This window comes from Formica exsecta, unplaced genomic scaffold, assembly GCF_003651465.1.
Source record: "Formica exsecta isolate Colony F162 unplaced genomic scaffold, ASM365146v1 scaffold149, whole genome shotgun sequence".
NCBI classification, from domain to species: domain Eukaryota; kingdom Metazoa; phylum Arthropoda; class Insecta; order Hymenoptera; family Formicidae; genus Formica; species Formica exsecta.
The window spans coordinates 274,822-301,988 of record NW_021848818.1 but is presented as its reverse complement, the minus strand read 5'-3'; the positions used below and the strand labels follow the sequence as shown (position 1 = coordinate 301,988).

General features: G+C 33.5%; 1 protein-coding gene across 1 annotated transcript in view; it reads left to right on the top strand.

Moving 5' to 3' along the window:
* Positions 1-25,338, top strand: part of LOC115246354 (kin of IRRE-like protein 2) — a 184,679-nt gene extending 159,341 nt beyond the window's left edge. The window contains 10 exon segments of the mRNA XM_029825108.1: positions 905-1,113; positions 13,295-13,564; positions 13,853-13,961; positions 14,422-14,608; positions 17,000-17,138; positions 18,834-19,021; positions 19,382-19,515; positions 19,963-20,088; positions 20,090-20,174; positions 24,737-25,338. Of these exon segments, the coding sequence (XP_029680968.1) occupies positions 905-1,113; positions 13,295-13,564; positions 13,853-13,961; positions 14,422-14,608; positions 17,000-17,138; positions 18,834-19,021; positions 19,382-19,515; positions 19,963-20,088; positions 20,090-20,174; positions 24,737-24,838 (1,549 nt within the window). The 3' untranslated portion in view covers positions 24,839-25,338.
* Positions 25,339-27,167: the final 1,829 nt, after the last annotated feature.

Below are 27,167 nucleotides of genomic sequence, written 5' to 3'. Positions count from 1 at the left end.
AAAATATATAAATAATATTTATTTTAATTCTATTCAATGCATACATGAAATATTTGTTTCAATTATTGAACGGGTATTACAAATATATTGTAAATATTTGTTACATTTCGCATTATATTCGTGTTATTGTAGCCAATACAGATAAATGAAATTTCCAACGCTTTTGTAAATTGAAAAGAAAGAGATGGGGGACAGAAGATTGGACAGGATAGAATGACGCGAATGATTCAAATAACGTAAACACTCGCCGAAATTAATTTTCAACTTATGCTGCTAAACTTCGATAAAAAAACTTTTAAAGTGGGTTATGAGAGACGTGATGTTTGCCGGCCGAGGATTAAAAAGTAAAAGAGAGTAGCTTAATGAATAAGCTTAAATATATATTCACTTTTTAAAAAAAAAATTTGCAAAAGAAAACTCAGAATCGCGTAGCTAACTTTCAAGCGAAATTTAATATGCAACACGATTCAACGATACGAATATATCGATCTGCTCTTCTCTATTTTCGTAAAATCAGATTTGTTCAAGAATCCATAAGAAATAGGCCGGATGTAATATTTTTGTATTATCCTTATTATATCGTATTATATATTATAATAACTAAGCACATTGAGAGCGAGAGAGAGAGGCTCAATTCGCGAGAGTGCCGTTGTTTATCGGAGCAAAACTCGGAATAATTTGCGACGATGAGCCCCGATAGGAAGGCTTGGGAAACGAGAAGGATGAGCGAGAAGGGCAGGAGCTGGAAGAGAATGACGTGAACGGGGAACGTGCGCGTAAGATAGAGCGAGTCGCGCGCGGCCCGAAGAAGAGGCTGACGAGGAGGGTAAAATGTTGAAGGGGAGCGAGTAAGAGCTGTTGCAGAACAGCCATTGGAAATGCAAATTTTCCGGGCGATATGCAGGTACGTTGGCGAGATCGAGCTGAGGACATTGCGGCCTCAGGTAAACTCGACCGAGATAGATAATCCACGCACTTGGGCGACCTACAGTGTTTGCGAGATTCTGGCCGAGCGATCACGTTACGGCCAGCCGATCAGATGCGTTGCCATCCATCCGGCATACGCCAATCCTACCATGTCGTCCAGCACCGAAGTGAGATTCGACGTGCGATGTGAGTAGAGACTTAACTTTCTTTCCTAAAGTTTTGAGAAAGAATTCATTAGATCCTTAGTAATAGAGAACCGAAAAGAGATTCGACGGTTAAATTTCATAATATAAAGAAATATAATAATAATCACACAATACGAAGGTAAATACGAGAACACAACATCGATCTAGAATCTAGACGAAAGTTAGTATTTACTATCTTATTTTTCTGGTATATTAAAAGGCTATTAATACCTAATATAAATATTATTTGTCTGTGCTTTGTCAATTAACTACATCTGTCTACATTTTTAGTAGATGGATTAATTACTCCTCTTTCACAATTGATAATTATTATTTTATAAAATAAACTTTTTATAATAAAAAAAACTGAAGCTGACAATTTATACGCGTCAAACAAATTAATATGCCAAACGCGTAAGATTTATTGATCATACATGGTAATGATTGTTTTGTTATCGTAAGTGACATTATCGAACGATATACATGCGTACATTGTTAATACTCAATGACGTGTGATGTAAGTAGAACCATAGTTTGGTGTACTCGATTTTCTCCATAGTACAAAAGTAGGTCTCGGTTGGGGTAACATAATCCTTCGCCTTCCGTAAAGTTTACGGCTGAATACAGACAAGTTTGTAATTGATCACGAACGATGACAACGATCGTTGTCTCTGGATTATAACGGCTTGTTAAGTTCTGCTAATGGACACTGTTAATTGGGGAATATAGCCATATAGTATTGGGCAAAATATGTGCATTGATACAAAATTCTGATCGCTTATAACATAATATAGGAAGAGAGTCTAATATATAGAATACGCGTTGTGCGTATATATGTACGTATAATTAGTAATAAATGTGTTTCTCTGATATCTGCATCTGAAAACTCGCAGGTAATAGCATACAATAATTTTGATCGTAATGAATTCTCTGTCAAATATTCACTCATATTATTTCGTATAACTTTGAATATTTGCGTTAAATATGACATTGGATATTGTATTAGCGAACTGAATTTCTTTATCATTATTCTCATTGTAAAAGAACGTAAATATACCTCGCCCTAAATACGCGTTAGATTTCACTGTATAATAAATACTTTTTTTTTAGTATAAAATCAAACGCTGGCTAATTATAACCATCTATATTTGCGAGAAAAGTTGCTTTGTTTTGAAAGATATCTCTCGAAATATAAAATGCGCAAAGAAGAACGGAGCGGGGTAAGTCGAGATTAAGGTTGTGCCTCACTTCTTTTTTTGCACAGTCATACCATCAAGTATGTTGTATGCATAATGGAAACGGCGGAAGAAGGGGGAAAATATACGACGCTGAAACTTTCCTTCCTTCTTAGCCGCCATCTGCACGCTTAGAAATATATTTCTGATCATAATGAAAAACTTTCGATCAAATTTCCACCAATGTCGTTTGCTGTTATATTTAGCTCGCGTGATGGGATTTTTTGAGATGTTCTCAATTTTTATATCGAATTATATACATATAGAATATTATTTTTGCCATTCAGAATATAATATACTTAATAACAGGAAAAAGACTAACATTAAGATGCAATGTAATTTTGCAGTTATAACTAGTGATTACATTGTAATCTCCTCATCCAATATAACTTCCAAAAAAATATTAAAAATATATATATCAGGTGATTGCATAAGTACGTGCCCGATTTAAATATAAACTTCAATAGATTATATATATTTAAATTTTGTTATTTAAATTTACAATGTATTGGTGATATATATATATATATCTGTTATAATTATCTGCTACAATTATAAATATGATCTCTCCGAAGAGAAATGAGGATCTACTTAATAAATCAAGATAAAATCGAGAACCGAATATATATCTAATTATAGCTTTTATAATTATAGAATTATTATAAAATATCTTGATTACATGTATTTTCGATATTCTACATGATAATTTATATTTTATTTCTATGTTAGTCTTTATTATAACTTGATAGAATATATCACTGTTGTGGAACGAGAAAATATCTTTCCATTACGTGGTTTGCAAATAAAGAAACAATGTCACGTGCTTAGATATACGTTTTATACAATGAGGATAAGTTGCAAAGTATCGATATTCTCCCAAGTGTAAAAACGCATTTGATAAAAAGCTAGGCGAACTCGACTAACGTAGTGCACGCTTTTCGCACAAATTGCGAAAAAACAATTCGCCGGTAAAATCGCCCGATCATGGGAAATGGTTCGGCAAAAAAATCACTAACCATGGCCTGGCCGTGTAACACACTGACCTCAAACCGTTTCGCATCTCTGACCATCCCCAACAATACACTGATTTAACCTGGTGCATACATATACACACATACACACATACATATATATACACGTATATATGGCAGAAAACCGCGAGTTTTCTCTGTCTTTCTCTCTCATCAATCTCCCTCAAATCAGTACGTCGTGATGTCATGCGTTTTAACCTTATCGACAATTCGATGCCCGGCTGAAACGTTCAGGCAGATTTTAACGCTTTTTGCGAAACTATGCTGCGGCAGACAGCGGCCAAATGAGTATTGATTTTAGCTTCACGGCCGGCATCGCTGTATAACTACAATCGAACCGCATTTTCGATACCAGTATAAATAAGCTTGTTACTAGCCTTTGAATCATTATATTGTTTTTACGATATACACTATTATGATTTGATAGGATAATCGTGTCGCTCATATATGAGATTTACTCATTAATTTGCAGTAACATAACAATGCTTGAGGAAACCATTATAAATTAATTGTTAATGTTACCATCCAATATTATAGAAATATCCTACTAAGTCTAATTTGTGATTCGTAAAAGAAATTATTTTGCGGCTTACTAGAATATTGCGTATCTCTTGTAGAAGTTTTGAAATCGAACCGACTGTTAAATCCAATATTACGTAATATTAATTAGCCAACAGTTTCAATACGATCGTAATTAATACGTTAACCAAATTGCATTTGGATCTCATATATACATTTTATCTTTCTCTCCCCCCGCGCTACAAATTAATTTGGCGAACGGAATGAGAAAGCATCACGGGAGTATGTATGTATGTACGCTCGTTGTAGATTAAAAGGCTCACGTCCTTTTATAAGGCTAAATAAACTACTAAAGCTGCTATATACGCATATCGACAAATTTTCAATTTGCCGATAATACTAAACATACGATCAGTATAATTATTATGATAAAATTACTTTGGCCTTATTAAATAAATGATGTACTAATTTATCAAATTTCGAGGAACGTTATTTTATCCTCTACAAAAGCTAAAACGTACATTGGTAAACAAATTTATAGAATTTATTATACTGTTATTTTTATCCTGTTAAAAATCTGTTTTTACATTAATAGTATATATATATATATATATTATACCACACACATAATCTCTTAGAAAAATATTTTTTTCTAATGACTTATGCATGTTGATGATAATAAATGACTTCGTCGCAGTAGTTGCGGTCGGAAATAAATCAGCCGCTCGCGGGTTAAACGTACCCGATGCGCTCCATCGAGGTATGTAATTTCGATCACGCACCTGACGTCAAAAATTGATTCGCCCGTTACCATTCCTAATATCATCTCCAACAACATTTTCCCTCTCCCCATCCTCCTTGATCCAATTTCGAGCTCCGTAATTTATAATTCTCGCCGCAAATTCAATCCTGAGTCCCATCCCGGCTCTCTCGAGAGGATGTCTTGCGTGCCCATCCGCCTGTAAATTCGCCCGTACATTCGTCCGTTCGTGATGCATACGTTTGTCTGCGTACGCATGCCAAATGTATTGATTACGAGCATTAGCTCGAGCAGGACTTTTCAGCGCAAATTGAAAAGTTCGCCTCAAAGCACCGATATATTCCGTGCTGATGCCACTTCGATCGCGGACCGGGGGAGGTTTTATCCGCGCTAACGAGAGGATGCATTCTGTCGATGCAGTTTTCAGAGAGCGTATGCCAATGCGGATGAGTCAGTAGCTCGGCCATATTTTGGTCAGCGTGTTTTTCCGAATAAGCTTGAAACGGTTCGTATGATCTCCAAATAACGAGAACTGTGAGGCTAAAAGCATAATATTCCTCTATCATAATTACGTTATTAATTCTTGTTACGAATAATAATTTCATAGGTATTTAGAAAGTTATCATCTATTTGCTGTATAAACTCTAGTTAAACATTCAATCGTTACGAAATATAAGAGCCTGTTAGATGGTTTTTTCAATTTTAAATATTCATATTCTTACGATTTTTATTTAACCTTTTTCGCGAGCTCTAACTACGCTAGATTCTCGAAATCCATTTATAATGACATATGCAATGAAAAACGTAACTTTAGCTTTTGTCTCTTTCATTCCCTCATCGCATCACTTTCATTTTGTAAAAATAGAGCCGTTTGAAGTTTGTCCAAGAAACGACTGGGGCCGAAATCTGGTCGAATAGGCACTCGTTGACCCATTCGAATCGCATGGCTTTGGCTTCCTGAAAACTATCATACCCAGAATAGCTGCATGTCATCGCTTCCTCTTGCAGCATCGTTTCGTGGATATTGTTCACGGTTTGTCGTTAAATTGCTGCAAACTACTATAATAGGATCAAACTTTAATCCCCTTAAGCAGCGCAGATGTTTTATAGAGTATCAGCAAGAATGTGTAACTCTTTTAGCTTGTTATCCTTTTTAAAACCTTCAGTATCTCACATATGACTAATTTTGTATCCGTTATGAGAATAATGATAGAAAAAATTGATGTTGCTTTCTGTCTTGTTAACATGAATGTTACAATACTATTTATCTATTATAATCAGAATAATTTTGATACACAAGTTACGCTGTATCCAAATTTTTATAAAAGAATAGAAAACGGGAGGGAGTGATATAAAGAGAATAATAAAATAAATTAATAAAAATATGTGAAAAAATGTAAAAGAAAAAGATTAGAAGGCTTAAAAGTTATAATTACTTGAACATATAATTTTTTTTTACTGGATATATAATTTTTTCTATTATTATATTTTATCAAATTTTATCATAATTTATTTAACTTTTATGGTTTTTATTCTGTTGCAAATTACAATTAATTTTCGCTTTCTTTCTGATTATACTTTTATCTATCTTCAACACTTTTATATATTTAATATTGTCATACTTTTATATATTTTTATAGAGAATTTGTTAGAGAAATGTTCCCTGTAAAAACTCTCCCACGCAAGGACTCTGCGATGCGTAAATCCAGTATGGATGCGGCGTTTCAGCGCACAGCTGGCGCTTGTGAGCGAGTGTTATTCGTTCGCGTGTAATTCTCAGTCGTTTCTTGAGTAAACTTCAAACAATGACGCGGATGGGAATATGGAAATAACGTCAGAGAAAGAGAACTGTCGACTGAATAAAAGATTTTTCAAATAATCGATATTTCGGAGTAGCGCGCTAAAACGCGTAGGGTACACATTAGATAATTGAGTTTAGGAAAAGCTCTTTGGAAAATTCTCTTTTTTTGTAATGTCAGTAACATTAATAGCTCAACCGGTGCACATAATTTTTGCAGGATACTCAAACTCAGGTATACTTCATTTCCATAAACCTTCGATAAGCGTTTGATTTCTAACGCACTACGTTCAATTTTATCCTGTCAGCTTTAATCAAGGCCAAACAAATTAACGAAAATGACAGTATGAATAATAAAGATAGGAAAAAAATCTCAAAATTTTAGTTTTTCAATTTAATACAGGACATATATATCGAATTAAAATGTTTACAGGACATAAAACTCGATTAAAATATTTTGTTTTTAAACAAAGGACAATATTTTTCATTTTCCCGGTCTTTCTTTTCCCTCACATTTGAATTCTATGTGATTAGAAACAATTGAAAATAATAAACTAGCAACACGTTAAATAACGGCTAACATTCTGAATATAAATTCTGGAAATAAAATCTCTTAAAAAAAAAATTTTTTTGTGAAGAGTAACTAGACTTAATATATGTATATTGATTTGCATTTATTCGCGTTATAATTATTTTCCTTGCTTCCCATGTACTTAGTTTTCATGAAAATGCAACGAGTGTGGTTATGCCGGCTAATGTTTACTAAAGTTGCTAAAGTAAATTATATTAAACAGAGCTTATTAAATACAAATTTGCATAATCGTGCAGGATGCAAGAGAAAGAAGTAGTAAAAAAACATGAATTTATATATGAATTTGTATACAAATAAATACACGGCACTTTATACAGAATTTTTATACATCTTCTTTAATATATAGGATTTGTTTAAATATACGGTTATTTAAGAATCTTTTTGGGATATCTGTTCATTGTAGATTTTATTCAATTTCAATTATAGTTTCTTATCGTCATTAACTCGCCTGACGATAATCTTTTTTTATATCAAAGCATTAATTAAATAATTAATTAACATTTTAATTGAACAGATATTAATCTTGAATTAAAAGAGATATTTAGAGAGAAATGTATTAATTGCACTGTGCTCAAATAATAAAAATGTGTATGTATAAATATTAGAGTACGAGAAATTTATGTGTATATGTATATTTGATATTATATATACTATATATATATATATATATAACATTTCCAAATTAGAATTATATGTCATTAATAAATAATACGTAATTTAAGTTAAAAGAAATCAAGATATGTATTTTGACTATGGACAATAGGGCAATTTTTTTATAATAAATATATGATAGAGATAAAGCATTTTATGATAAATATGCCTTTGTTGTTGTAAGCTCTAGAAAGGTATATCATATTATTAATCCTCAAAACGATGCAGATTAATTTGATTTTATGTTTTTAGCTCATCTCGTTGGATATACCATAATGTTATTCATTAAACGTAATGGCATTTAACATTTTTAATGGTTGCCACGATGATCTATTACATGAATATGGAAACGAAATCAGAAATGGACAGGTTTGTTAGTGAAAATTGGCTCCGGTTTATATCGGCGATAAATTAAATAAATTTTGAGTAAATAAACAAAAATTATGTCATCATTTAGTGAATAGGATGCCGCGACTCTCTACCAGTTTTCCATCAAAATCAACCGAAATTACGGCTCATGCATTATCAAAGAGATCAAAATTACGTTCCGTAAATTAAAGGGAAGATATTTATTCATTGCATTATATGCCATGTGAAGAACGAAAAATCCATATGTGGCACACATAAGTGTATGAATACAATGAATTCTCAGGAACAAAAATAATTTTCATTTATAGTTTATTTGTTTCTTTTCCGTAAAACGAGTTATAAACAACAAATAATTGATCATCTATTATAAAAAATCATATAACAAGCACAATAATAAATTACAATCTGAACGCAACGTGCGCACGATATTTCGATTACAAATTAATATTAAAACAAACAGCAGCGGCAATAAATTCTTGTTCGCTTTATATTTGACGAAATTCACCCCTCTCCCCTTCACGGTGATTAATTAATTATTCGAAGAAGTTAATTACTGCGTGACCCGAAAACGCGCTTTTTCCACCGTGTCCACCGGGTATCATCAGTTATACGCGAAATCAAAGTCAGTATTTCCTACTTGCTTGGCCCATCGGGAAAACAGTGGTACTGACCGCGTTCGCGTAATTTAATTTCTCCTTAAACCGAAACATCCATCTTGGCAGGACATATATATCCTTGCTTGATATAAATAGCGACCAAGATGCTTTCTCGGATGAACAGTTATATTTGAAAAAAGAAATGATTGATCGATAGAAAAAGAAAAGAGCGATTTGTTATTGCATGAAGTTATATATAAAAATCACAGAATATTGTATCACCAAACAATAACAATAAGTATCAGAGAAATGCGAGAAAAAGAAAACACATAATATGTAATTACGTTTCAGATTAGTTGTACATTTCAGTGTATGATTTTTCTATTTTTATTTCTGGTCAATCGACAAATATATATATATATATACATATACATGTTTACGCTATACGTTTATGTTATATCTTTCATAGATAATAATTAAAAGAAAGAAATATAATTTATATTCTATAACTTAAACTCGTATCATTTGTGTTATCAGTAACTGATAATAGATTCAGGTCATATGATATTTTCGCTATTAAAGAAAATAGATTATTATAAAATATTTCGTAATATGAATCAAATGGAATTAGAATTATTATGTTTAATACATTTTTCGCGTGTCATTATTCATCGATGATTCTTTCTATGCATCAGTATCACGCAAAAAAGATCTATATATCAACAAATAAATCATAATTTAAAAAAAACCATTGTTGAAAAATTATGTACAATACGATTGAATGTTGTTATTGTCTTTTATGCGATGCTAATTAGTTTTTTTACTGTACATTTATTTCGTACATCGTAAATCGTGAACTATTGTTACAGCGCTAATCATTTATTTTGATAATTTTGCTAATTTTTATATATTTTTATAGAGAATTTGTTAGAGAAATGTTCCCTGTAAAAACTCTCCCACGCAAGGACTCTGCGATGCGTAAATCCAGTATGGATGCGGCGTTTCAGCGCACAGCTGGCGCTTGTGAGCGAGTGTTATTCGTTCGCGTGTAATTCTCAGTCGTTTCTTGAGTAAACTTCAAACAATGACGCGGATGGGAATATGGAAATAACGTCAGAGAAAGAGAACTGTCGACTGAATAAAAGATTTTTCAAATAATCGATATTTCGGAGTAGCGCGCTAAAACGCGTAGGGTACACATTAGATAATTGAGTTTAGGAAAAGCTCTTTGGAAAATTCTCTTTTTTTGTAATGTCAGTAACATTAATAGCTCAACCGGTGCACATAATTTTTGCAGGATACTCAAACTCAGGTATACTTCATTTCCATAAACCTTCGATAAGCGTTTGATTTCTAACGCACTACGTTCAATTTTATCCTATCAGCTTTAATCAAGGCCAAACAAATTAACGAAAATGACAGTATGAATAATAAAGATAGGAAAAAAATCTCAAAATTTTAGTTTTTCAATTTAATACAGGACATATATATCGAATTAAAATGTTTACAGGACATAAAACTCGATTAAAATATTTTGTTTTTAAACAAAGGACAATATTTTTCATTTTCCCGGTCTTTCTTTTCCCTCACATTTGAATTCTATGTGATTAGAAACAATTGAAAATAATAAACTAGCAACACGTTAAATAACGGCTAACATTCTGAATATAAATTCTGGAAATAAAATCTCTTCAAAAAAAATTTTTTTTGTGAAGAGTAACTAGACTTAATATATGTATATTGATTTGCATTTATTCGCGTTATAATTATTTTCCTTGCTTCCCATGTACTTAGTTTTCATGAAAATGCAACGAGTGTGGTTATGCCGGCTAATGTTTACTAAAGTTGCTAAAGTAAATTATATTAAACAGAGCTTATTAAATACAAATTTGCATAATCGTGCAGGATGCAAGAGAAAGAAGTAGTAAAAAAACATGAATTTATATATGAATTTGTATACAAATAAATACACGGCACTTTATACAGAATTTTTATACATCTTCTTTAATATATAGGATTTGTTTAAATATACGGTTATTTAAGAATCTTTTTGGGATATCTGTTCATTGTAGATTTTATTCAATTTCAATTATAGTTTCTTATCGTCATTAACTCGCCTGACGATAATCTTTTTTTATATCAAAGCATTAATTAAATAATTAATTAACATTTTAATTGAACAGATATTAATCTTGAATTAAAAGAGATATTTAGAGAGAAATGTATTAATTGCACTGTGCTCAAATAATAAAAATGTGTATGTATAAATATTAGAGTACGAGAAATTTATGTGTATATGTATATTTGATATTATATATACTATATATATATATATATATAACATTTCCAAATTAGAATTATATGTCATTAATAAATAATACGTAATTTAAGTTAAAAGAAATCAAGATATGTATTTTGACTATGGACAATAGGGCAATTTTTTTATAATAAATATATGATAGAGATAAAGCATTTTATGATAAATATGCCTTTGTTGTTGTAAGCTCTAGAAAGGTATATCATATTATTAATCCTCAAAACGATGCAGATTAATTTGATTTTATGTTTTTAGCTCATCTCGTTGGATATACCATAATGTTATTCATTAAACGTAATGGCATTTAACATTTTTAATGGTTGCCACGATGATCTATTACATGAATATGGAAACGAAATCAGAAATGGACAGGTTTGTTAGCGAAAATTGGCTCCGGTTTATATCGGCGATAAATTAAATAAATTTTGAGTAAATAAACAAAAATTATGTCATCATTCAGTGAATAGGATGCCGCGACTCTCTACCAGTTTTCCATCAAAATCAACCGAAATTACGGCTCATGCATTATCAAAGAGATCAAAATTACGTCCCGTAAATTAAAGGGAAGATATTTATTCATTGCATTATATGCCATGTGAAGAACGAAAAATCCATATGTGGCACACATAAGTGTATGAATACAATGAATTCTCAGGAACAAAAATAATTTTCATTTATAGTTTATTTGTTTCTTTTCCGTAAAACGAGTTATAAACAACAAATAATTGATCATCTATTATAAAAAATCATATAACAAGCACAATAATAAATTACAATCTGAACGCAACGTGCGCACGATATTTCGATTACAAATTAATATTAAAACAAACAGCAGCGGCAATAAATTCTTGTTCGCTTTATATTTGACGAAATTCACCCCTCTCCCCTTCACGGTGATTAATTAATTATTCGAAGAAGTTAATTACTGCGTGACCCGAAAACGCGCTTTTTCCACCGTGTCCACCGGGTATCATCAGTTATACGCGAAACCAAAGTCAGTATTTCCTACTTGCTTGGCCCATCGGGAAAACAGTGGTACTGACCGCGTTCGCGTAATTTAATTTCTCCTTAAACCGAAACATCCATCTTGGCAGGACATATATATCCTTGCTTGATATAAATAGCGACCAAGATGCTTTCTCGGATGAACAGTTATATTTGAAAAAAGAAATGATTGATCGATAGAAAAAGAAAAGAGCGATTTGTTATTGCATGAAGTTATATATAAAAATCACAGAATATTGTATCACCAAACAATAACAATAAGTATCAGAGAAATGCGAGAAAAAGAAAACACATAATATGTAATTACGTTTCAGATTAGTTGTACATTTCAGTGTATGATTTTTCTATTTTTATTTCTGGTCAATCGACAAATATATATATATATATACATATACATATATATATAATACTAAATTAAAATCTCACTCTTAAAAATATCAAGCAGCAAACACTTCAGAATGTGGATTTTGATTTTAATTATGAGCTCGTTAATCAGAGCGGTTTAACCTGAAAACTTTATGCCGCTAACCGCGTTTGTTTTCTGTACCTAATGTTTATCTTTCACGGTCTTCCGCACACTGCGACTGGTGATTCTGGTGATGATTAAAACCGGTAATGATGATGGGACCCGTTTTCTCGACCGCATTTACGTTAAATTTCTCTTGTTTACCAAGAGACATGAATATGAAAGAGCTTTTCTAGGATAATTATACATAATTTCCACGGTGCTCTTATTAAAATCGTTACGGTCTTCCTCTTGTTTTTTATTTCGATCCGTCGAAGATGGATAACCAGCGTACTTTTGAAGAAGCAGCTCTGCGTAGCATTATCATATTAATATCGTTAGTGATAAAATATTCGCGCAAATCATTTGATGTTAGATCATAATTTCGTAAAAATGCCCTTAACGCTATTGTGGTTTGTTCTTCTTCGTTTGTAATTCTCGAAATCAAAAGATACATAACACTGAGAAAATTTAAATCCGATAATAATAAAAATAACGATAATGGAAATAATAAAAAAATATAGAAGCAATAATAAAAAATTCTCAATTTAAAATAAACTCTTGTTTCGAAATAAAAATATTATTTTTATAAATACATTATGTATATAGGTTTCTAGAGTTAAATGAATGATCTTGTTTGTTGGATTCTATATGTGCATTTGACAGCACATATAATAACCGAGAGAGAGGGAGATACATCCCCCATAGTATATATGAAAATATATTGATATATACATACTCTCTCGTGTGCGCAAGACGATTAGGGTGATCTCGTGATTAACTGCACGTCTCGCATGAATTTAGACGCGCCGGAGACGAGATTAGTCGGCGTCCCAACCGGCCAGCTCGAGGAGGGCCGCGATCAACTGGAAATCCGATGTCTCGCCGACGCTAATCCGCCGGCTTCGATACTTTGGAGGAAAACGAAAAGTCCTGGCGTGACCGAAGTAGCCAGTATTGGAGAAACCCTGATGTTCTCCCCGATTTACAGAAATCACGCCGCCGTTTACCTCTGCGAGGCATCCAACACCGAGGGGGAGAGCAGTCCGGTCTCGGTCCAAGTATCCGTAAACTGTACGTGTGCCGTTGCTATATCGTCGCTCTAATTCGTCATCTTTACTCGATTTCAAATTTTTTTTTTGTAGCTATTGGCAATTGATGTGATATTGAAATTTTCTCATTGCTCTGATTGTTATGAAATAATTATGTATCTTACAATTAAATTATTATTTTATAGATATGTGTATATATCAATTTAATTCTTAAAAGATACAGGTTTAGAGCCACTAGAAACTGCCATCAAAAATCGTTCTTTAATCATAACTTTATTTATCAATCTCAGAATAAGCTGGTTTTTCATAGATCCACCGATGATCAGCGCAGTCGGGCCAGATCGATTAACAACTGCATTGTTGTACTCTGGTGCGTCATTCGAATGTCACGCAGATGCGATGCCGCCGGCTGAATACAGGTGATTTAAATTAATTACTTGATTTTTCATTTTTCTAGGTTCTGTACATTTATACGCGCATCAATAATGTAATTTAATCACACACATTTGAATTCATTGTAATTTTTTCATATAAAGGATATTATTTAAAATAGTATGTTTGCTATTGACTATTGACACATCGCATTATGAATATATATATTTATTTTATATTATAGGAATATGCAGGTACCTATACATAATATTTTGTGCCATCAATTTTTAATTTTTAACTATTTTAATCTTTCTTTTATTAGAGATTCACATCTCATAGCTTTGACGTCTCTTACATTTCCCTGGAAAAACACTATTAATTTTTTTTTACATTTTTTTCTTACATTTTTTTAAATATCTTTTTGGTTACCGTATATTTCTACCGTGGTAAATTCAGATCTCAGAGTGCCTTTAATCTACAAATTTCTCCGGTTGCGCGTGTGCGCAGATGGGCGCAGATATTCACGGACGGCCGCATGCCGTTGGAATGCGGAACGGGGCAGCGATTGATCCTGACGAACGTGACGTACGAGCAACAGGGTCAATATATATGTCTTGCCTCCAACAAGATCAATGGCAACGTCAGGGAAGTTAAAAGCGACCCTGTGTCCCTGCAAGTGGTCGGCGCTCCAAGGGTAAGATGACGCGTCGCCGGGACGCGAAACGTTTGAAAAAATGCCGCTGCAAATCAGAATTATCGAGGGGGGCAGCCGACGTTGACGAATAACCGTTTCCGGCGGATCTGTCGCGAAAAAATATCGCTTCGTTATTTGCGGAATCCCGAATCATCGAATATCTGTCGCGTATGCGCGTTGAAACAGGATACTCGCGAATACATACTTCGCTTTCTGTCGTTCAACTTTAAAAATTTTCCAGACGCAATATTGGCGAAGAGAAATTAATAGGGTGTAGTTTGCGTAACGAGACAGAAACGTTGCTCTCATGCATTAATCCCATTTCGTTTCATTATCTCGTAGAGAAACAATATACCGAGATAAACTTAAATTGCCTTAACGGCAATAACTTCGCGCTAAAAAGAAGATCGTAAAATAATCGATTGTTTAAAGAGATTATTTGATAAGCAAATTAAAATTTATTATATTATATATAGTATTTTTATGTATATATTATTTTTACCATAATTCAAAGTTAATGCATTCTACAATATTGCTTGTTAGAGCAAAGTAAATTCTATGCATCGATTTCTAATAATAATGATAAAACGCACATTTTTTTGGCAATATACAAACCGGTATATATATATCAAGTAGAGACACCTATGTGACTTCAAATACATTTTTAATGGCAATATGCTTTGTAGTTTTTCTGTCGTCAACAATAAGCTTCCATCAAGTTTTATTGCGCATTGTACATGATATTAAAAATCGATACCTTCGTTAATCGTAACGAATACCATATTGTTTCTCTCAAAAGAATGCCTCTCGATGTTATATAGACGCAAATCTGCTTTTGTTCTACTCGAATGCATGAAAATAACTGTAATAACAATTAATTGGAAAGGTTCACTTCAATGCTTTCGCGTACAACAATTCATATCATATAAATACGCGCATAATCGTTGTAACGAGTTTTTAAATAAATTTCCACTGTGCTTAATTCATCAGAGCATATTCGGCATTAATCGGTTTTTTATCTATGTTCTCGGGTGCAACGTTGCGAATAAAATGTCTAAATAACAGTAACGTATATACGGGCAAAGATTGAGTTATGTATTGCAATTATTGTGATATTATAGTGTTTTGCAATTCAACTCTATTCAGTGACCAATAGCTAATTACTCGATTAATAATACCGATAACGTAAATGAAAAGACCTTGATATATTGCGATATTTCTTTTTTTTTTTTTTTTCTCTTTATTCAATTTGCCCATCGGCAGATCGCACGCGACTTAATGCGGGTCACTGGCTACGCAAAGGTTTGATTTCCGTTTCATTTAATACGAAGCTGTTTCATCTGTTCAGCAATGCTATTAATGTCAATATCTCGTGCAAATTGGTTTTGGCGTTGTGCGTACATACGGTTTGTGTTACATATTCACCTCGAGAGTCGAATATCGCGTATTGAAAGGAACAATCGAAATTTTTATTATACAAGCTATTTCATAGGCACGGTGTTTGAAAATCAACCTGAAACGTTGATATGCGCGCGACGTAATCAAATCAACGTTTTAATTATGTACGCAAATACGATATAGTTTCGCTGTTATAAACATTGCGAAAATGATGAATATATATATATTATTATATTTGCGCGAGCACGTTTCAATACACGATTGATGAAACAGAGGATTTTGAAACGCGATACGGCAGAGATGAATACGAATTATTTCGGCGAATTATCCGTAGCATGAAGAAATATATCCGTATTGTAGTATTTTTATTTCGCGATAAACACGGCACACAATATCGCATTGAATTGAGCTATAATGCGCGCATCATAAATCACAGATTCCTCTTTTCGCGATGGAAAACTGTATTCATAGCGGGAGTCTCTGTCTGTGAATGAAATATCATTTCGCTTTCGTATCGAATGCTTAGTCATTCGTACCTAAATTAAGTCGCAATTTTCATCGTGTCGCTACCATTTTTCCTGATAATGTCTCTTTCATGAAGGTTACGATATATTGGCGAGATAAAAAAAATCGCGACTATATCCGTGTTTCAATTTTCATCATAAACATTTCCGTGCCATTGATTAATCGCCACTATGTATTTGTCAACTGTTTATATAAAGTATATTACGTTTTTATGTGTTGAATTTCGTGTGCGACAAGCTGTAATTTATTTATTTATTTTTTTTTTATTATGTCGTTTCATTAGAACTTTGACATAATACAGAAACTAAGATACGTTTCGCTCGCAAAACGGCACACCGTGAAATCGTTTGTCAGGAAGCGATTCGTAGCGTTCACGTTCGTCGTTTGATGAAAGGGATGGAAAGGAAAAGGGAGGGACGGCCGCAGTAACGAACTTTCCATTCAAAGGATGTTAAACATGTGTCGCAGGTGGTGAAGCCAGCCATCACAGAGAAGTTCGTCGTCGTAACGACGGAGGGTAGCCCGGCCAGATTAGAGATCAGACTGTGCTCGGACCCGAAGCCGCGGCTCGTGGCCTGGGAATGGGGCAGCACCAGACTACACGCCGGTTAGAGACTGTTTGCCTTAAACTATCACAAGAAGTGTTCGATTTCGTCCTCGGTTTGGTCTTTCCTCTCTCCTATGCGTATTCTGTTTAAGGAAATTCTGCATCGAGAGACAATAAAATAACGTAGATAACCGACAGAAGCAAATAATAGAGAATCGAACTTCTACTTTAAAATATATACGGGGGTAACATTTAATTTAGACAATTGGATCAATTTGAAGTATTATATTGTTATTTTAACTTTATCTCATTGTTGCATAATATTGGTATCAATTTCTATTATTTGAGTTATTTTTTATAAGAAGGTATGTAAAAAAGGAGTATGCTAAAGATATAATTTACGAACTGAAATTTTTTGAAAAGGTACGTGGAGGATTGTCATAAATCTTTATATGGAATTCACATTAAAAGTAGAATTGTAAAGGATTAATCTAGCTTTTATAAAATGAAGAAATAATGTCGTTATTTACAAAAGTAATTGTAAAGCGATAGATGCGTTCGGATTGTGCTCGAATAAAAGACATTATTCGAAATGGATAGGGCCAATGAATTAATAGGTCGACCAACGAAAACTTTCTATTAAAGTTTAAGGGAACATTGATCACCTGGCTGCTTTGTTTTACTATTCTACAATAGCGCTTTAGATTGCTCACCACGCGAGCCAGCCGCAAACGATAGCCACGCTCTTTATCTTTGTAAACGTCTCGGTAAACACGAGCTACACACAGGAGCAACATATGTACGAAAGAGATACCACTTTCGAAGCACGTTGTTGGCGTGTAAAATTATTACGACCGCGACGACGAGCTGACTCGATTTTACTTTGTTTCGCTTTGACTTTCATCTCTCAGCCATCACACAACTTTGCTCTGCAATTCTTCGTTCGTTATGCGTCTCCGCGAAACGAAACCCCCATCACCTCGTCTAACGAACCATTAACGTATAAACTTTAGTTTTTATTTGGAATATTACAAATAAAGCCGGTGTGTTAATTATTAATGTTTTCTTCTCTTTCTTTTTCTTTTATGCTTTTTCGCGAAAGTATAACGTTAAACTTTCCTCCTTCGTTGAACCAGCGAAAAAAGCACTCGAGCTTTTCTCCGGGATTGCCCCTTCGTACACATTTTTTTTTTTTTCCTATGCTTCTCGGCATAATTGGCACTTCACCATGGGTACCTTATCGACGATCCCGCCGTTGCACAGTCGCAATTACTCCCTGGTTAATTGATTATTCGCCCGTAACACGAGCTACGAGATCGTTTCGGTCTTGAGACATCCGTCCAATTTCCGCAAAACCCAAATCGATGCACTCTACTCGCGCCGTGTATTTTTTCCCCTCCATCGTTACCCGAGATACCGGACGATTAATTAATCTCTGTTGACACGGGTTCTTCGCGCCCGGATAATTACTTACACTATCATAAACTGTATATAATATTTAAGAACTTTATATTCCGTGTATATTTTTGGGATTATTTCTTTATGTTTTATTAATATTATTTATTATTTTTTAGCTTTTTTTTTAATGATAACGCTTCGTTGATTTGGTTTTTATTACTTGTTTTTATTAATTTTCTGTTATTTTTTTATGTGTATTAATTGTCTATTATTTTGCGAAATTTTATTTCAGTTGTTCGTAGAAACGGAAGAATACAAATTGTCGAGAGATGCATGGATTCGTTCTATTATCGACAGGTGAAGTTCTGGAACCGCGTTATCGCGCGCTCGATCTGGAGCCGCTGGCTTCGGAGGATTGTTACATAGCGATCTTAGAGTTGACAAGTACGGTAAAAGAGGATCAAAGGCTGTATCATGTTATCGTGGAGAACGATCGTGGCAGTGACAGACGAGCGCTCATGCTGAAAGTCGATGAGCCCGGTCAGGTAAATATTACACACGCGTATACGCGCGCATACACGTACACACAGTTGAAATATTTTACGAATTACAATATATTTTTAAAAGACATCTTCCAACATCTAAAAGACAAATTTTTCTTATAAACAAATTAAAAAATATATATTTACATTAATAAAATTCTTATGAAGTAAAATATAAAGAGAACTTGTAAATTTATATTATTATTTTATGATTGACGTGCGTATAATGCACAAACAAATGCTAAAAAATATTTATAACTTTTATAAATTACGTACTATATATACGTATGTGCGTGTGAATGTTATACAAACGTCCGCGCGAAATGTTTCTCGGCGAATATAGAATATTCCTCTCTGCCGCAGATCCCGCTCGTTATCGGCGCGGTAGCTGGATTCACAGTGCTCTCGGTGCTGATAATGGGATTCGTTTGTTTCCTACGTTCGGATAGATGCTGCGTAGCCAGAAACACAGTACCGGCACTGCAGCAAGTGCATTGGTAAGCACGCGATATTGCGCTGCGCGGTGATTTATAGACGAGTAGGCGCCGCCGTGGATCACGCGCGATGCTCCAATATTGTGTACATTTGAACAGAACTGCGCTAGAGTATATCTACGAATTTGCATACGCAGTGATACGAGATTTTTATTGCAAAAATACATATATTTTTCAAACGGATGGGGAAATTTTTCTGAATCTTTCATATCTCGTTCTATCAAAAACAAAAAAAAAAAAAAATTAAGAGCAAGAAAACATTTATAGAAGCATCTTCTTCTCTCACTTTTTTAGATTTTGATGATTTAAATTTCTTTTCAAGCTAAATGATCCTTAGAGAATTACTTTAAAAGTATTATCTAAAAAGCATTTTCTCACGTGTATCGCGCGTATACAACAAAGCGTCTCTAATGAAACAGAACCAGAATAATATATCCGCCGTTTCTACAGTACAAAGGCTTCCAACGCTATGATAGATGATCCACGTTTGGCAGTGGATACGATGGAACGTACGAGTCAGCAGTTCGTTCCGGAGAAGCGAGCCAATCACGTTCTCAAACCCGTCCCATCGCAGCAATAGCTATCAGCACGACCAACATCAACAGCAACATTATCAGAGGCATCATCATCATGGACAGCCTCACGGACAATACACATTGCAGGTCAGATAAGTTGCAAATAAGACAGAGAAAAATAAACGAACTGCTCTCGCATAATTAAAATCTGGCGTGCTTTTTGCGTTACTTTTTCCCTCTTTCTTTCTCTCTCTTTCTCTCTTTCTTTATTGAATTATTTATTACACTATTGCCTCCGAATTGCACATAAAGTTTGCAGCAAGTTTCCGACACGATTCCTTGAAACACATTCGAAATTAGTTATTTCGATTTTAGTTGTTGCGATTGTAGAGTTTTGCACGGCAAGCTTTTGCTAAAAAAAAATGGTTCATAAAAAAATTAAAAAATTTTATAAAAAAATTATAAAATTGATTTTACAATGGATATATCATAATTGGTGCATTCTATACTATCATAATCTTCTATCAAATAGCTCTAAGTAGTAAAAGATGCATTTCTTTTTATCTCTTTGTCTAAAGTATAGTATTTATATTTATTTACATTTGTATTTGTATTTATACGTCTTTTTTATGCAAAACTCTACTCGCTCTCGTTACTGTATAGTGTACATTAATCTTATCACAAAATTCATATTCTTCCTCGATTTTGCCGTGTCACCGACCAACACGTCACTAGTTATTAGCTATTCCGCTTTAAACAAGATTCTTTTTTAACTGCTTGCTCACTTTGCACTCGCTCGAAAATAGCTACCTGACCAAAGCACGCGCGTTTAAATTTAATCGTTGCATTCGCGAAAGCAAAACTGCAAGTGCATGCAACTTGACCTGAATGCGAGACGAACCGTTCGGATTAAGCACAGCGATTTAACTAACGTAGTCAACGGATTGATATTAATGTATATTTCTGCCGGTTAATTCGTCGGATTGTTTGTCGGTGACTATCGTATTAATTTTTCAACCATTTGCTTTCGGGGGCTCGTCAAATAAAATGAGAGAAAATATAAAATTGACGATTTGTTTAAAACGTTGACGCGCCCCGCACGTCCGTATATAACCATTAATTGAATCAATGAGCGAGCAATCTTGGCGCAGGAAAAATTCCTTCTACAGGACGAGGAACGGGACACGCTAAATCGGATTAAAAAAGGCAAGGAACGAGGAGCGCAAACTTTCCACCTTTTCTCCCGGAAAGATCTCGAAGGTTTTATATATAAATAAAAAGATTGTATTTGTTCTCTCTCTCTCTCTCTCTCTCTCTCTCTCTCTCCCGATATACACGACCAACGTGGAAATGTAAAAATATAAACAGACGTTATTATACGCTTTAATGTACCAAACGCACTCTATTAAGTCGTCCAAAAATTTGTTGGTACTTTTCGCTGATGAAATGACGTTAAGAAATGTGCGCGTACGTCATTCTCGCTCGCGATTTTACGCGCGTAAAAGTTTATTACGATGTTATGATCGTTATGTAATGTAACTATGCGATTATATAGGAACGACATTATCCATTAGAGAAGTTTTTAGACGATCCAATGTTAAATTACGATACTTATGCAGAGACACGCGTTGCTCGCGCAAGTATCACGTTCTCCGATCGCGATAGTCGCTTGAGTGATTTATGCGTTCGGTAGGGTGCATTACGCATGCATTTGGTTGCATCTAGTTTCTGGGTGTCCCTCAACCAATTACCGCTGTGTCCTTGTTTGTAATTTAATTTAGATAGATGTACATAAGTAGAGCGTGTCGACGATAATGCCGCCACCACCCTATCCTGCCGATTAAACGCGCGTATTCCCATTTATAGAGAGCGCACCGTATCTTATTTTTGTAAAAAAATAACCGAATTAAGCTGAATTGAACGGAATTCGCTTGAGATTGAAATGCTTAATCATAAACAGAATTCCTATCGATTCACTCGAGTTTGGCTCATTTCTCGCGCGGATAGCTCATTTCGTGTTGTTTTGATTTCGCTTGCATCCAGAAAGGAGCGTATTCTCTGCAGCCGCGCGTCCTGCGGGATTCAAGAACGTAAGACTGAACTCGGCCGAGATCGCCGAATTTACGCTTTAAGTAGCAGCACTTGACGACGGACGAGCGATCGCGCAACGAGATCACCAATCATTTCGAAAACGTACAATAGTCGTAATTAATTATTACGCAAAAAACATTACTGCCGTGTCCAATACTGCCCGTCTTAAAAAAGAAAAAAATTATATAGGCGCGATTAGCAAATATCAATATTATACAAATATTTTCTTCTTATACATTTATTAATTAATCAATGAACGAGCAATCTTGCCGTAGGAAAAACTCCTTCTACACGAGAAACGGGACATGTTAAATCGGATTGAAAAAATCAAGAGGAGCGCGAATTTTTTATTTCTTTTTATCGGAGAAAGATGTCAAAGATTTTATATATAAATAAAATATTGTACTTGTGTGTGTTTCTGACACACGACCAACATGCAGATATACATATAGTATGTATAGTATATACGTTATGCGCTTTAATGTGTACCATACGCAATCTCTATTGGATTGTTCCAAAGTTTACTGCGCATCGAGATCATCAAACCGTTTCGAAAATATATACCAGTTGTAAGAAAAAATAATTATAATTAATTAATACGTGAAACTCATTACTGCCGTATTCAATACTGCCCTCTTTAATAAAGAAAAAGTTATAGGCGCGATTAGCAAATATCATTATTACAAACGCATTTTTCTTTCCACCTAATCGTTGACATCGTGTATTTGAAATGCTAAACATTGTAAAAGAACCGTCGGAGATCACATTGAAGAATGTTTGTATGATAAGTATTAATTAGTCGAAACTATGCTCATTACGATTTAACGACGATATATTGCTATCTCATTAACATTAAATATATTATATAAGTGCATATGTACATACACATATACATATATCCGTTTAGATCACGATCCTGACGTACGAATCGTCGTCCAATAAATGAAAGTTTGATGTTAACAGCGATGTAATCGCCCACCTTCACGTTCGCGGTATATATACAGTGTGCTTCTACATCGCTGTTGCAAAGAGTAGTTTAAACAGCTGACAGCCAGTGATTTGATTCGCATTTGTATAGTAGTCGTATACGCGAATAATTTATCCGTTCGAGATAGACTCTCGAAAAACGGAGAACCAAACTGTACAGACCGTTTCAGAGTGCGTCGACCAACGAGTGAGCATGCCGGAGTTGCATTTTGTTATGTACCCTGCACACCTTACGAGATTATATGTACAGAGAATCCACTCACTGGTTATTTTCATTCCTATCTCAAATGCGATGCACCATATTGTTTGCCGTTACCTTGATCGTCTTGGTAAGATTAGCTATAGTGTATCTCCTGGTTGTTGCCATCGTCATTAATTAAGCCTGAAGCGAATACTACCGAGTTTGTAATCGGATTAATGATGTGAAATACTTCATTGTATGGCGTAAAAAGTAGTTTCGAGGCGTTCTCTTTCGTGTATAAAGTTGTCATTATTAAAAAGTGATCATATATATATGCGTATGTAATTGCCATTTGTTATCACGTCCAACATATATTCCCCGATCCTGATTACGAAATATGACGAATTTTTTTTAAGCATTATAATCTTGCTTTTTTTAATATTTATACACGAAAAAAATTAATTTTTGTTATATAATATTATTAATATATCGTTGACATCAAATATCGCGTATAAAATTGCAATCATCATCGTTTATTTGTTATAAAAATTTATGACTATTTATTATTCTAATTCTTATTTATTCTTATAAAGACAAGTATAAATAAATATTTTATTTGCACTTGTATTTATATATATTTGATTTAAAATGTAAGTTTTTATTTATGCATTATGCCTTTACATACTTATGTATTTTTTATAGTAGTATGTACTTTCTTAATTCGGATTTCTTGCTTGTCATGCTGGATCCAACTATGGCCTGAGCTATTTGGCACCTGTGATGTCAGGAGAGTAGAACGACCCTTCTTGAGACAACTTTCCGTTCTCGCGTACCGGACATTTCGGACGCGTCTAGATCTGCACAGATTGCACCCATGCTAGTTTCTATTCCTGACTGCCAAGTAATAATCTCTGTAGAACATTATGATAGCAATTCGTGCTAGTTCGTCCTTATGCATCCATACCAAATCTGCATTAATCTTCTTTATATAATCCCATATATTAAAAACATGTATAAAATATATATTACATATCCATATACTAATACTTTGTTATTTTCAAACATACAGATTTTATGTAAAATTAATTCATATTGAAATCTATGTATTATCTAATTATTATGCATTTTCATGTTATTTCATTAACGCAAATGAGAAATGTTTATTGCTATATAAAATATCCTAAATCCATATTTTTAAAAAGTAAAAATTATGCGTTACAGATCTTTCTCTTTTTATCTTCTACAAACAATCTTCATTTTTTAGAGATGTGGATTTAGAATAGTTTAAAAATAAATTCAAATGGGTAAGTTCTTTATGAAAGACAAATACTTGTAATCAGTAATAAGTATAAATATCCGAGATTCAAGTTGTTCCATAAGGCAGGTTAATGCGGATTGAAATTTACGAGATACCAAGATACGTTAAGATCCTAAGATGGAAATTGTGCAGGGGGAGCAGCTGTTTCTCAAACCCGATCGCTTAGCGACGTTGAAGCCCCATTACAAGAGTGAAAAGCTGCCGCAATACACGACCTTCAAGCCGAACAACTGAAGACTTTATACTATGTTTATTTTGTATACACGACAGAAAAAGCGAGATATGAAAAAAGAGCGAATGGAGGAACGACACAAAATCAAATACAAAACTGTAGTTTTACTTCCATCATCCTCAATTATTATGAGTGTGGAATATATCTAAGAGAACTGCATACACATATATGCTTGTAATATTATATTAACTATTCGTGTCGACGGGCGAATCCATGGTCGTGATCGAAAGACGCAAGAACGACGGAATTTTTTACTCTCAAAATATACTGCCAATGTCGAAAGTAAATGATTGATACGATCTCAGAACTAATCAAAGTAAAAACTACGCATATTTATAACGCTTACAATAATATTGTTAATAAAACAATGATTTTCATCAATTACTATTTTTACTGACTTAAGAGTAAGTAACTATAAGTATAGTGCATTTTATTATCTACAAGCTGAACATGAATAAATTAATCGGTATTGGCAACTATTATGCATATAAGTACGAAAAAATAAAAATGCCAGAATACAGCCGTTCAAAACTTAACGATTTTCCTGCCAAATTATGTTCACGATCTCACAAATAACACTTAGCTGTTATAAAATTTCTTATGAGATGATTTTATGGCAAAATTGAATTGCTGCTAGTAATATACATTCGACATCATTGTATTATAAATAAATTTGCAATACTGATTAAACAAAAAAGATTCCCCCATTTTCAATTTCAGAAATTGATAATTTCATTATGTAATCAAATATATAAATGTATAAATTATTACATTATCAAACCATTGTATATGCATCAATTTGTCGTACCAAAACAGGTACATAATTAATTCTATCTATTTCTGTATTTTGCTACATATCATTCTTTTTAATTATCTTGTATTATATAATATTTTGATATTATATATTGGTTTGTTGCATATGAAATGTCATATTCCAAATATTTTTTTTTTTTTGTTTTGTTTTATAACGCTTTATATGATCTTATATATGAATCAAATGTCATTTGATAAACATATATTACATATCATATTAAAGCAACATGATTCTTATGTAAAAAAATGTTTCTGTTTCTGCGAAACATTTATAATAATACGTAGCATGACGAAAAAGAGCACTATGCTCTGTGCGAGCGAGAGAGAACGCAAGGAGCACGAAACAGAGTATGTCTTTTTCTACGTGCATCTTTATCCCCACTCCTTAAATAAAGGCAAACGCTCGGTCTAGATATACTATATCTATGGTCTAGATATACTATGTCTATGGGTGCTACATACATTGTAGGCTTCTAAATACATTTTTAAACGTTCACCTATATTCTTTCATGCAATTCCGAAGACGAAGTTATTCGATTTTGCGCATACAAACTGCGTGATGTATATACTTTAATCGTGGAAAAGGATTTCTTATTTCATGTAACCAATAAAAAAATTTCGGTCTGCAAAGTAAATTATTATGGCCGGTAAAACAGGACGGTCCGGACAAAATATAAGATAGGTCTCCACTCGGAAATGCATGAAAAAAGAATATAAGTGAACATTTAGAAACGTGTTTAGAAGCCTAGTAAAAAAGATTACTGTCTACAAAATTTTTGTAGAGAGCAAACGCACAGTTCTCTACGCCACGATCGCACACATCACCTAAACATTCGATTCCTATTTTAAAATCAATCAGTCAAGATATATAACAAATACACAGCAAAATTTGATGAATGCAAGAGATACCAGTAATTGCAATGAAAATGCAATGAAAACTACGAAAAATATGAGAGCTGAGATAAATAAAGAAAAAATGCTATCAAATACGAAAACAGACGAAATGAAGTTTCCCAAAGAGCGTGACGCAATGTTAAAGCCTATACCATCTTCACAATCAAGTGGAGCAATAAAGTATAGGGAATATCTAAATTCCCATTTAAATAAAAGCTCCAACGGCAAAGTAAAAAGTAATTTAAGACAGAAAGACGATATAGGCTGCGTTCCAATATTCATTGCCAGTACTGGAAATCTATATAGTTTACGTCATGTGCACTATGTATTTTCAATACTGGCAGTGAATATCGGAACGCAGCCATAAATGCACTTCAGTAGATTTACAGTACAGAAAAGGAGAAACAGGTAAAAGATAAATAATTTGTATACGATTGTATATTTGTATGTTTATTAGTTTGAAAAATTCAAAATGTAGAAACGGAATATTTTTCCTCTCTTAATTATTAAAGTAATATAAAGTAATTAAAAAATCGCATATTTTCTTACACGTATAAATATTATTTTTACCATATCATGATAAAACTTAATAGCATTACGAAAAAATGTTATATATATATATAT